Below are 12,919 nucleotides of genomic sequence, written 5' to 3' on the forward strand. Positions count from 1 at the left end.
GAAAAGGCACAGGTTTATCCTTACTGCTACGGCAGCCAAGGTCACTGATAAGTTTTGTACATCCCATAAGTGAGAGGGGTGTACTTGGAGGGAGGGGCAGACAGAACAGATGACCAAAACTGACCAACCAGGTATTCCATGCCATCTATGTCATAAACCGTCTAAAACTGGGAGATCATGAAGGCCTTGTCCCTGCCCGTCCCCCTGCGATCCTGGGCCTGGTTCCAGTCCGTACATCCCTGAATCCAGTTCTGGTTTACTGCAGAGTCCAGCCCAGGACTTCCAGATGCCTGCCCTGCTGGAGCAACACCCCCTCCGCTGCGGGAAATTCAATATTGGTTTTGTGTATTTTGCGTTATTTCTCTCATTATCAGTATTATTAGTAAAGCATTTTTAATTTCCCAACTTTTAAGCCTCTCTCCCTTTTCCTCCCATTCCCTTCACTTAGTGTGGAGGGCGGGGGGTTAACAGAGAGCATCTGCCATAGTTTATTGTCGCCCTACAATAAACGATGACAAGGAAACACTTTTGTGGTCCTTTTTCATCTCCATACTTTTCACAGGTGCCATGCTTTGCACAGATGGAACGCAGGATGGTATAAGAAAGTCCTTCACCTTATCTATACTCAGTTCTAATATAAGAAAGTGGCTGATTTACGGTACAGAGCTATGATTACTACTTCAAAGACATGAAGTACTACAGCAGTTAAGTCACAAGAGCAATAAATCTCTCTGCTTCTAACCATCAAGAAGATAGGTGTCAGATTAAAAAAAAAAGCCTCTAGGGACAAGAATGAGGTATAACTCAGCCCATCCAATTTAGGTGCTTACATTACCTATAAAGTCAACAGAAGACAGTATAAGACATCTGGTCTTTTCCATATTTACCATACAAAGGACTTGGGCATCTAAATGAAGTACTTGAAAATAAACAGTACGGCCACTTTCCAAAAGAACGTATTTTGTGCTATTAGGTATTATCATCAATGGAGAAATAACAGTTACCTCTTTTCTTCTGAACTTCATGTGCAGATTACTGCACCCAAGGGAAACGGCTGCACAAATAAGAACTCTGACTTTCTGTTGCTATTCTGCTGTTTGCTCCCCTTCCGCCACCACCCAGAGGAGAAAGGAAAAAACAAAACTACAAAAAAAGATAATACAAACATTACTGTTACCATTTTAATAATGCAGACCTCTCACAATAAATTAAATATCAAGACTGGAATAACCTTGCTCAGAAATTCATGTGACAATAGACAAGGAAGGGACAACACAGATCTTCAAGTGGAGCTTGCTCCTTCAGGTGCTGGGGAGACACCAGTATCCAAGAGTTGCTGAAAGACTAAGCTGTTGTAAGCACAGAGGAACACTTTTGAAGTTTGCCATTATCAGCAAATACAACACACAAAAACCCCAACAACAACAACAACAACAGCCCTCCCCCCTTCCATATTTAAATTCAGAGATACTAAAAGTGTTCCAGGCAACTCTCTGCAGCGTGCAAATACGTTTTGCGGTTCTCAGCTGCCTGAACATTTAGTTAAGCAACTTGCAGGGCCAAGATGACTTTCCCATCACCCTTGCTCCGCCACCTTGTTCAAACAAAAGGAAACAGCTCACACCATGTCTGTGCAGTGGCGTCAGATGAGTCAGTTTATGCAAGAAGCAGAGATTTGCTCATTAGCTGTAAGAACCGAAAAGGAGGTATCTCAAATAATAGCTAGGACAATGGGTTTTCCCACTAGGTAGATGGAAGAAGAGGCAAAATTTTAAGCCTCCCTACTTCAAAGCACAACCCTAAAAATCAACCTTTCTCCCCTCATATTGGGAGGTATGAGAGAGAGTGGGCCCTCAAAATGACCAGAAAACCAAGGGATTTTTTAGGATGCTCTAGAACAGAGATCCTGAAAGTATCCACAGGACCTAGGTGTTACTTCAAGCCACCCACTAGAAATAAGCAGCCCCAAAATCCATGCATATGCGACATGAAGTAGTGTTTGTACAAAGGAGTTTGTGTATTGCTTAGCTCAAAACTTCAACTTAGTGGTGGCCGCGAAGACCATGAGACACAACTGGTAACAGCAAGATGCTGTTCTACGCTGGAAGGCATGACCTCCAAGACCACAGGTGTTACCAGTTTTGGTTCTTAAAGCAGCATGTGGGGAATATGACATCCTCTTCCCAAAACATCGCCATCCTCCTAAGCTATATGTCTAACAATGGCTAAATATGCAATAATTTTAATTATCTGTGTTTTTCTAGGGCCTGAATTAACTTTATGTCCAGAACGTGACATCTCAACAATGCTTGAATAGGAGTTGTCTTCCGAAGAGAAAGAAAAAAAGACAAAACCCAAACAGAACACAGACAAGACCAGGGAGTCTTCAGTCCTGCAAGAAATGGTCTTTATGACGGAGCTGGTAATATTCATTCCAGGGTTTTCAGGTCATCATCTGAACTTGATCATTAAAGAAACAAATGAATGCCAGCGTCCTCATAAAATTCTAAGTCTGTCAACTACATTTGCCTACCTAAGCTTCTCTTGCTATTTCCTCTGATCGTGGCAATGTCTTTTCTTCTGGCCTCAAACACATCATAGTGGCTCAGCAGCTGTCACGTTTCAGTGATGGCTAAAGAGCCGCCCATTTCTGCAAACAGAAAAACAAAGCCTATACAGAGTTTGGAGATTATTCATATGAAGTTACCATGTACCTAAAGTTACTATACTGCAGTGAAATAAATAGAAAAATACTACTTGTGCTTCTTTTGTTATCTGCCATATCTCTGAGGTAGGACAAAAGCACCAAGAAAAACAGGTGAGAAAAAAAATAAAGATATAACCATGAGGTCTGAAAAATTACAATCGGATTAGGGGAGAATAGAATATCAGAGTAAAATTTGGCTTAGGCAGATTTAGAGAGGAAACTAACTTTTAAAGTAAAACTGAAAAGCAACTCAAGAACTGAACAGGAATTGCTGAAATATCAGCCAGAATACACAAGGATGGGGGAAGAATGTATGGACTCTTAGTTTCGTTTTCTAAAAGAAAATGATACAGCAGAAAGACATCTTTTTTTTCAGTGTAACTGTCAGGTAGAACTCAAAATTTCTTGGCCTTTTGCCATGGATTCAGATGCTGATCCTCACAGGGTTTGGTTCCTGAGCTCTGGCAATGCGCAGTCACCATCGCCCCACAAGACAGAGCAAAGAACAGACAGCGTGCCCAGATCTGAGAAAGTCTAGTTCAGTGCTCAGTATATCAACAGCCATGGATTTCAGTTTACTTCAGGATGCCAGCAAAATAGCTTGCTACTTCTGAAAAGCACATCTCGCCTCCTGCTCCCCTTCACTCCTGGCTACGCAGTACCAACTGTCCCCTTTAATCATCTCTGACGCCCACCACGTCTTTTCATTAAATAACTGAAACTCAGGAACTTCAAAATAATTCTCTTTTTCTTCCTCCCTTTGAGTTATTCAATAATCCAACAGAAAACTGTCAGCTCACAGAGTGGTCCAGAAAGTGCTGTAGTTGTCAAAAGGTAAGCAGTGACAGATGGGCCAAAAGGGGCAAGACCCCCCATTTTGGCAATAACATACTTCCCAACTGGCATCCTGCGTCTTGCAGAACATGTGGCAGACCTGACTGCTCTGCCCACCAAGGCGGTTTTCTTCAGGCATGAGTGACCATAAATAATTATCAAAGTGATACATTTAACATGTGCAGTTCCTTACCTGATGCTGCTGCTAACAGTGCTGTGAGCACAGTGTCATTACGGGAGACCGAGCTGCATTTTCTGCTAAATCCAGTGACATTGTGTGTAATGATTCCGTCGCTACTGCTGCACCATCAGGATTTAAAGCAGCAGTTAACTGTTTATCTGCTAACACGCATGTTTGCACTAACATACTGACTCCTGATACAAAAATAGCAATATAGGGAAAAAAAATAAAAAAAAGGAAAAAGATATTTTACAGTCATTTTTCTTTTTGAAAGCACAAACTTATTTTTGGCCTTGTAACAAATAAGAACACACACAGAAGCAAGAAAAGACAACTCCTTTTCAAGTTTCTGACATTTCTTTTCACCATACAGACCAAGACAAGATAATCTCAAGGATTCTTCAGAGGATTGTAATTTAAAATATGTTGTTTAAAAAACAGATTAATGATCTTCAGCAATACAAACAGCATACAGTGCTGCAGTGACACGGAAAGCACAGCAAGCGAACACATTGCAGCTTTACTTGTACGTAGAAAAGGACATTTTAGAAAAAGACAACATAAAAAGCTCACTGCTAAATACAGCATGAGTTTAGGCATGAAAATTTATCCAGCCAAAGCCGCGCTAACGCATTTTGTTGTATTTTCCTCACACGAGTGTACTGAACAATCACCAAGTGTGTAAACCCTGCGAAGCGGTGGCGGATTCGCCCACCAGGAGGCGGCCGCCACCCAAGCGTTCCGCACCTGGAGGCTCCTGTGCCACCGGGAGCTGCGGAAAACTACGCGCTTCCCTCCGAACGTGGCGGGGAAAACCTATTCAGGAGAAAAATACCTTCTCCTCTCTGACGCGTAAAGTAAAATCTGTCTGCTCTTTAAAATAGCTTGCTTCACAGTGGGTGATACTTTTCCCAAAATACAGTTTTCCTTTAAGAAATCTGTATTTCGAATAGTAGCTCTTCTTAAAAAGTTCTCTAGTAGCGGTGCTTATTTCCAGGAGCATAAGCGCCCAGAGTCGCGCTTTGCCCTTCACAGTGTCCGGGCTCCCGCTTCTGAGTCACGAACAGAGAGCGCGACCACAGCCCGGCCCCGCACCGAGCCGCCCGTTCCCCGCTGTGCCCGCTGAGGGGGAAGCCACTGGCGAGCCGAGCCGCTGTCACCCTCCCCAACACGCTCCAGAAGCGCCAGGCACAGCTCAACCCCCCGCAGCAGCCCCCGCGGCCGCCAGGGCCCCCCGGGGAGGAAGGCGCTCGTCCGTGTGTGGACATCACACACGCTCAGCTGGGGAGGCCGATGAAATGGCTGAACCCCCCCGGGCAGGGCCCCCACAGCTGAGCCGCTTCCCCCTCCGGAGCCCCGTCCCGGCCGCTACCTGCAGAAGGCCGCCCATCTTGGCGCGCAGGGCACGGAACTCCTCGGGCGCCGCCTCGGGGTAGAGCTGCCCGCGCAGCAGCTCCTCCGTGATGTCGGCGTTGCCGTAGTAGGCGGCCTGGGCGATGCCGCCGAGGAGCCCGCTCAGCGGCTTCGAGCCCTCGGGCGGCGGCTGCTCCGGCGCCGCCATCCTGGAGAGGGCGGAGCCACCGCCGGCCTCGCCCCACCCGAAGCAACGAGTACGGCGGCCGCGTAGGGACAGGCCGCCCCGGAGCGGGAGCGCCGAGCGTTCTCAGAGTGTACCGGGAGTGGGATGGATCGTTCTCCGAGCAAGCGATGCGTAACTATCAGGCACCAAACACGTACGTGGAAAAAGCAGCGGTTCTACCACTCGGACGAATTTTATTTAACACAAACATTTAGGCACATACCACGGAGTAATTGTACAATTAACTTCTTATTAACACAAGTAATGACAAGTGTAATGACACACACCAAGGAGCCTTCACTGATTGGTGTTGTTCCATTCCCAGTCAATTTCATTTGATGTTTCAAAGGCATTTTATGATTAAAAAAAAAGAACAACACAAAACCCCCACACCAATCACACACAAGAAAAATCCCCAAACCCAATCCCATCAACTTGAACCAAACAGGAATGACCTGACTGGGTACAATAAAGCTCTGCTTTCTAAACTGTTTCTTCAAGAAAAGTATCTGATTTTACTAAATACTCAGATGTTTTAAGGAAGCTCCCACAGGCTTTGCTCTCTGTCCTTTCACTGTAAGATGCAGCATAGACCACAAAAATAAGGACAGTTATGAAACAGGTACTAATAAAAAACAAGTGTTTTCTCTGTGCACCATTCTATACAAGTTTAAATATTAAAAAAATATTAAAGTGCTTTGTATATACAAGCATATGCAGTCACAAAAGAGACTGTGCTCTCAAGAGATGTCTACAGCAAATTTTCTCCTGCCAATAACAGTAGTATCATATACCACCTGATTTCAATTATTTAAGCCCTTCATAGTTGCACTTTTTTATGACATACAAGAAATCACATGTTGCTCAAAAAGAGAAAACTTGAGTTTATGATCAACATGATCTGTTCTGCCTAGTGCTTTATTCTGCAGCTTGTTTTAAGTAGAGAACAGGCAAAGAACACATGTGAGTCATCCTTGTCTGACAGGGATCAACCAATATCTCTTGAAGTTAGAAGTTAAGGAAGAATTAACAGTACAGGCATCTAAAAGTTTCTTCTGTTCTTCATTGATTTGGGCAATATTTAAGATGTCCTTTTCCTCCCATGATATATAGATTAAACAGCATCTGTAGAAGCTCTAAGGAACCTGGAGATACAGAAGTTTCTCTCTATCACTAGATATGAATACATAGTATGAGAAACTTATTGGAATTTGGGTACAGACTCTTCACGTCACAGCCGACCCTTCTGGGACTCAAAACTCTTCTCTGATGAATACAGTCCACTGTTGCTCATATTTAAAAAGGAGCAGGGTAACAACTCTTCATGGCCTATCCATATCACCACTGAATATGAAGTAAAAATTCTATCACTCCACTTTAAATTTCTGAAGATACTGTTCCTCCATGGCATGCTTTTCTTCTTCTGAAGGATGTCATTAAGTCCTAACGAGCAATGCTGGTTTACTGACTTAGGTTGAGGTACAAAGACAAATTTGTTCTTATAATTGCTTTTTCTTCTCAGATCTCAGCCTATTCACTGCCTTGCGTGAAGATGGAAAAAAAAGTGCTGGTGAAAAGTGCGTATTTTGACTTCAAAAATAGTACAAAATTATTCGGGATGCACATGGCAGCAACCAGTAGCCTGTGTCTTTAAGATTATTTATTTGTTTTTTGTAAACAACATTATTTTTAAACAAATTAAAAATACATTGAAAAGTCTCTATACACAGTATGTGTTCAAACTTCATTGTGATGCCATGGTTTAAGCAGAAAAAGACAGTCTTGATCCAAAGCTCAGCCACACTACAACCATCTTCAGCAGCACAGCACACCGTGCTGCCAAGACCCAGCTCTTTCAAGAATACTTCATTTGTTATTTATCACCTGAACCGTTTTTTGGCCATAGTGGTAATAGCTGTATGCAGATGTTACCGTTGTGAAAGCTGTGACGCACCTTTGGGGAAAATAGTTCCTGTAAGTCATTTGAGTCCACGTACTATAATTAAAAGTGTTATTTTTAGGCATTTTCTCTATTTTCAGTATACAGACTATGCCCTACAGAAATGCAGTTTACAGTTTATATGCTGAAATTCAGTGCTAAGCGGAGGATTAGATAAACAAAGGAACTGCCATCTAGTGCTCAGTTGCACGCTTCTGTTTAATTGCATACTAGGCCAAAGTTTTACCATAATAACACCTGTTTTAGAGAAGGGAAGACAAGAGATTCAGAACTTGTAGCCTACATGATTTTAACCAGCTTGAGAACTGACTCATCTGGGAAACTATCCCTTAGCAGGATCAAAGGGGAGCATTCAAATCACACAGAACTTGAACTTATGATTTTATCAAGTTCCAAAGCTAAAGCACAAGTTTTGGCTTCAGCCTCTTTTGTTCCTGTCCCAGAAGCTGGGTAATAACTACATATATTTCTAAATCTGCAGCACTCCTCTGTGTCAAACACCACTCAGGTGTGAGTCAAAGCTACAATCCAGCCCCTCCATTACAGCTGTCCCCCCCAGACACACTGCCAGACTCATCCAGGTAATTTTTGAGAGCGTTTATAGAGGAGCCTGACAAGTTACACCCAGCATTTCTCCATGACTCACAATATGGTATCTCTCTCATAAAGCCCCATACAAGCGGCAAGGTGTCTGTCACAGATGCAGTTCCAGATTTGGCTTTCCAACAGGTTGAAAAACCACATTAACTGTTAAGATCAAAGTTCCTTGTTCCTTAAAAGCTTGGGGTTTGCAGTTTTTTGTTCTCTAAAATACAAGTACCACTGGATTTTCCACTACTTAAAATTAAGTTATTAAGTAATTCTGCCATCTGCTGTTCAGCCTCTTTGTTCTGAACTCTTACCTAACTGCTCGGGAGAAATAACTGCACTTGTAACAACTGTCCTCAGCTACATTTCAGACTCAGATACAGTTCAGATGTCCAAGGACAGCAGTGAAAGAACAGCCATTATTTAAGGAGATATGCTCCTGTATGCCTGTTTTCATTCAATCCCTCCCCTTTCTTCCTATAGTCTAGCAGGAATCACGGGATTTCTTCAGGTGCTTTTCAAATAGGCTTCAGAAACCTAGATTTCAAGATAGCACATATAGTATAAAGCAAAGACAACAAAGTATTTTATCTATTTTTACAGATATCAAAATTGCTTTTTCAAGGCCACTTACAGCATGAGTAGATAAAGGATCCATACAGTCTTTCTTCCCACTCTCTTCTGTTAAAAAGTGTACCCTTCACCCGTGTACACTACGTCTATTCTGAAGACTTCTTTGTTAGCTATTCCTGGATCCTAGCTAGTTTCACTTGACTATTTTTTGCTTGTACAGTAAATTAAGTACCAAAAAATATCTAGCTCATGTGTCAGTTAAGAATAAACATGTAAAAATTCAGCTGTATAGGCCTATTACATCATCTAGACGCAGTTTTTTTGTTCCACACAATTAAATTAATCTCAATTAGCAGTTTTTTAGGAGTACATTAAATTATCTGAAAAAAAGTGAAGAGATAAGTTACCATAATGTCTGCAGATATATGCTGTCCACATAATTGAAAACAGGAGCTGCTAAAGAAGCTGCCACCAAAATTAGCTGAACTGCTGTATTCATCTGATAAAAGCAAAATAAGAAATGTAACCAAAACAAAGACATGTACTATGCAAGGACTATCAATATACACTTTCTATCACTGGTTTTAGTCTATACACAGAAAATTTATTTAGAAACTTTTAATGAAGCACCTTACAGACTCCAAATTAAGATGTGCTCTGACAGAGTATAGTTGGAAATCTTCCAGGATTTAAGTTGCCTCCAAACGAGTTGGCACTATTTTGAAATAGCACTCAGCAGTACTAGTAAACAGCCCCCTCTGTCCAAACTACACACCACCCCAAGTACTGAGGAGTTATGCTTGGTAATGAGTTACTACTCTTACCTTGCTAATGAATGTTGGTTTTAATTGGGCAGTAGCATAACAGGGGTTAAAATACCTACTGAGTGTCCTCTGTTGGGGGAGAAAAGAGAAAAAAAAGGCAATTCTAGGATTTTCAATCTGATACGCCTCTTCACATGATACAGAAGTGTCAATCGTAGCACTAAAAAAAATATACTGCTCTTATACAATTTATTAGACATCATACAAATTTAAAAAGTTATCAGTAGCTCTGACTCATCTTTATAAAACCTGTTTCGTGAAATCATGTTCTGCTTACAAAACTACCTGGCAAAAGAACAAGCACAGCATTACATCTTAGGCTATCCATGCAAGTTTTGAGCAACCATCAAGTCTCAAGATGAAAATCTCTCGGTTACAATTTTGTTAAAGGCCTACTGCTTTTTTATACATGCAAAAATACAGAAGACGTAATCAAAATAAAATTATTACATGTTCACACGATTTTGTTCAATGCTATACACTTACCGGTGGAGAAAGAGTTTTGTATCGAACATAAAAAACAGCAGCAATGAGTGCTACATCCCTCAGAATAATCATGGAAGTAAGTGAAACTGAAAAATCAAGACAACAGGATCTAGTGAAAATCACATCCATGATTAAAAAGTAAATAAAGTATAAAATAAGAAGAAATCACCACTCCCAAATTCTTCTGAACAAGTTTTATGCACGATTGAAGATTTTTAACATAACATCCAAAAGAGTTTAATCTGAAGTCCTAAAACAATCCAGTTTATGATAATTTTTTTAATATAGCTACTATTACTGCTTTACAGAAAGTACATTTGAAAATGGCAGCATATACTTTTTGGTTTTGTATATGGCAGCACATGTGTTTCGTAAGGTCTACTGGGGGAAGTGGTTTTTAAGTCTTTAATAAGGAGCAAAGGGTAACTGACAAAGAATAGTTCCCAGCTAAACAGTTTTCCTGCAAGAAACACAAGAAATATTATTATATACAAAATTAGCTTCTTTACCTTATATAGTACATGCAAGTAATGGCATTTCCTCACCTGGGATAAGATTTGCACAAGTTAGGCTTACATAGAGCACACTGATGAGAATTTTATCAGCCAGAGGATCAAGAGCACTTCCCAAAGCTGATTTCTGATTAGCCCAGTTTCGTGCGATAAATCCATCCAACTGGGAAAAACAAATTTCAGTGTTCCTCTGTTAGAAAACTAAGAATAAAAATAGCTTATACATGCTGTTACAAAGATATGTCATGAATGACATCATATAATACAACTAGCTTAACTAAAATGAAAGGTGATACCTGTAGCTGATATTTGTATCATGCTTTTTTTCACATTACATTCCAAACTTTGGAAACCCATGAACATATTCAATTCTTGTTATAAGAAAGAAAGACAAAAAAACAAGGAGAAAAAGAAAAAAGGTAACTGATGCTCTAAAATTCACACAATTACTGTCATGATGGGTGCACTGCATACACCTGCATATGGTCACACACCACAAGATGCACAAGCACTGACCAGGGAACCCTGATATCCCCTCTGCTCCACCAGCACTAAGTCCCCTTGGGTTACGCATGAGCCCCCTTCACAATGTCACAGAAGATGTATATACCATTTCTAGAAAACAATTAATATAAAACCTAATCTGTTTATTCATTTCCATTCTACATTCAAGTCTAAATTTCGTCAGGTTAATGGGATCACTATAGCCCACACCACCCCCCAAGTATTTCCAAACTGATGTAAACATACCAAATCCGTTACACCAGCCAAAACAAAGACACCTAGCGCAACGTCAAAATTTTCTTCAACGATCAAATAGCCTAAAACTGGTGCCAAACCCATTCTTGCCATTGACAGTATATTTGGGATCGTCCAGGGGTTTTCATACTGTAAAGCAAGAAAGCAAAACTTCAGGTCAGGAAGGCAAAGCCTAACTTGGCAGGTGAATTAATCAAGACAAAACCACACTTTAATTTGAACTAGGCAGAAAGCCTTCCAAGTTCTTGGAAACAGCCCGCCGTTTGCGCAAGACACACAGACACGGCCTCTAGCTACTAAACGTAACCTCAAGCATTCAAAAGGAAAACGGCCCGCCACTGAGATACCCAAAAAGCCTTCGTCTGGTTCAAAGATTGGGCGTGACACCTGCTTCCCGCCGGCCGCGCGTCACGGACACCGTCCGCGCTCCCCCGGGCGCACCGGCCTGGCCCCGGGCACCTGAGGAGCGCGGCCGGGAGCTCGCCGCACCGACGAAGAAAGCGGCCGCCTCCCCGCAACCCCCCGTCCCGTCCCGGGTCACGTACCAGCTCGGCGTAGCGCCCCGCCACTCGGCGCTCCCGCGGGGGCTCCGGCGCCGCGGCCCCGCCGCCGCCGCCCCCCGCCCTTCGCGGCCCGGCCCCGCCGCTGAGGAGGCGCCAGGCGGTGGCGGGGGCGCGCAGCAGCCGCTGGTGCTCGCGCAGCAGCCGCGGGCGCTGCTGCAGGGTGGGCGCCGCGCGCGGCCCCGCCACAGCCCCCGCGGCCGCCGCCAGGCAGAAGACGCCGCCGTTGCCCAGGCAGCGGCCGCCCGCCCCCCCGCCACCGCCCCCCTCCGCCGCCGCCGCCACCTCGGGCCGGCTGGCCAGCGGCCTGGCGCCGCCGCCCGGCCGCCGCCGCCCCGCCCCGCCGAGGAGCCCCCAGAAACCCCTGCCCAGCCAAGCGGCGGCCAGCATGATGTGAGGTGGCGCCTGCCCGCCGCCCCTACGCGCGCCGCGGCCCTGCCCGCGGGAGCGAGCGGCCTCCCGCCGCCACCGCCATTCGCCGCCCCGACGGACTGGCAGGGGCTCGGGGACAGGGTACGAGCCGCAGGGTGTGCGTGTGCGACGAGGGGTGGGGGGGGGAGTGCGACTTTTTTGCGGCGCTTGACGGCAGTCCCCCTCCCCGCTAGGCCGCGCGCTTTACGGCAGGCTGCGACCTGCGGGGGGCGCGGAGGCTGAATTAGAAATAAATCTTGGCTGTGGGGAGAAACAGCGGGAAAAACTGCGCTTTCCGGCCTACCTGCCGAGCGAGGCTCTCCCCCGGGGGTCCCCAGGCGCTCGCGGTGCCCCCGCGAGCTGGTGCCCGCGGTCACCCCGCTCCTCACGGCGGGGCAGCTTCTGGGGCCGCGCTTGTCGATGCAGCTGTTCTCTTACAAAGCTCTTAACGGAGAACGGTGAAGGTTTGCTTTACTACTACCACTTCTTAGGGGACCTGAGTAGTCTGTTGTTCGTAGTACTTGCTCTTCGCCCTCCGTCAGCCACATTCAGTTTGGCTCAAGAAGTAAGAGTTTACTTTTCCAGGTGCAGTCACTTGTTTGCTTCCATGGCTTGCTCCTACCCACCTCTAGCACTAGGAGACACTGTTATTTTTCATATTTCTGGCACCAGTTTATCAGGCAGCTAAGGTTTGACCCCCCAAGTAGTCGAACAATTTTAATTACAGCAGTCAATTAACTGGCAAAGCAAACAGAGGCTCTTAAAAAAAAAACAACCAACCAAAAACCACTGGCTTGTAGGATATTTCACTCTACCTCTTCCACAGCTGTTTGAAAGAATCTGGAGATAGCATATGATATTGTTAATTAATTACTTGTTAATTGTTGTTTAACTTGTTAATTATTTTTAATTATTAATTAATAATTGTTTATTAATTACAATTAA

The 12,919-nt window shown here is 44.1% G+C and overlaps 2 protein-coding genes across 5 annotated transcripts in view; both read right to left on the minus strand.

Annotated features, from left to right (window-relative positions):
- The window catches only part of COMMD1 (copper metabolism domain containing 1), a 75,277-nt gene extending 69,959 nt beyond the window's left edge, over window positions 1-5,318 (minus strand). The window contains exon 1 of the mRNA XM_082049257.1: window positions 5,095-5,318. Coding sequence (XP_081905383.1) covers window positions 5,095-5,283 — 189 coding nt within the window. The 5' untranslated portion in view covers window positions 5,284-5,318. The remainder of the gene's footprint in view (window positions 1-5,094) is intronic.
- A 157-nt stretch (window positions 5,319-5,475) lies between these two features.
- Window positions 5,476-12,143, minus strand: CRLS1 (cardiolipin synthase 1). Of its 4 annotated transcripts, none has more exons than XM_082047289.1 (7): window positions 11,549-12,126; window positions 10,995-11,132; window positions 10,278-10,407; window positions 9,733-9,818; window positions 9,247-9,315; window positions 8,830-8,921; window positions 5,476-7,255 (listed from the first exon to the last, which is right to left on the minus strand). In XM_082047289.1, exons 1-7 carry the CDS (start codon window positions 11,951-11,953, stop codon window positions 7,168-7,170), a joined length of 1,008 nt encoding a protein of 335 aa, XP_081903415.1. In that variant the 5' UTR covers window positions 11,954-12,126; the 3' UTR covers window positions 5,476-7,167. The 4 variants fall into 4 exon arrangements, with proteins under 4 accessions (XP_081903415.1, XP_081903417.1, XP_081903416.1 ...); XM_082047290.1 differs by lacking the exon at window positions 5,476-7,255 and adding an exon at window positions 7,265-8,386 and having other exon boundaries at window positions 11,549-12,130; XM_082047291.1 differs by lacking the exon at window positions 9,247-9,315 and having other exon boundaries at window positions 11,549-12,131.
- Between the last annotated feature and the right edge of the window lie 776 nt (window positions 12,144-12,919).

Source organism: Streptopelia decaocto, assembly GCF_964273445.1.
Source record: "Streptopelia decaocto genome assembly, chromosome: 3".
Lineage (NCBI taxonomy): Eukaryota > Metazoa > Chordata > Aves > Columbiformes > Columbidae > Streptopelia > Streptopelia decaocto.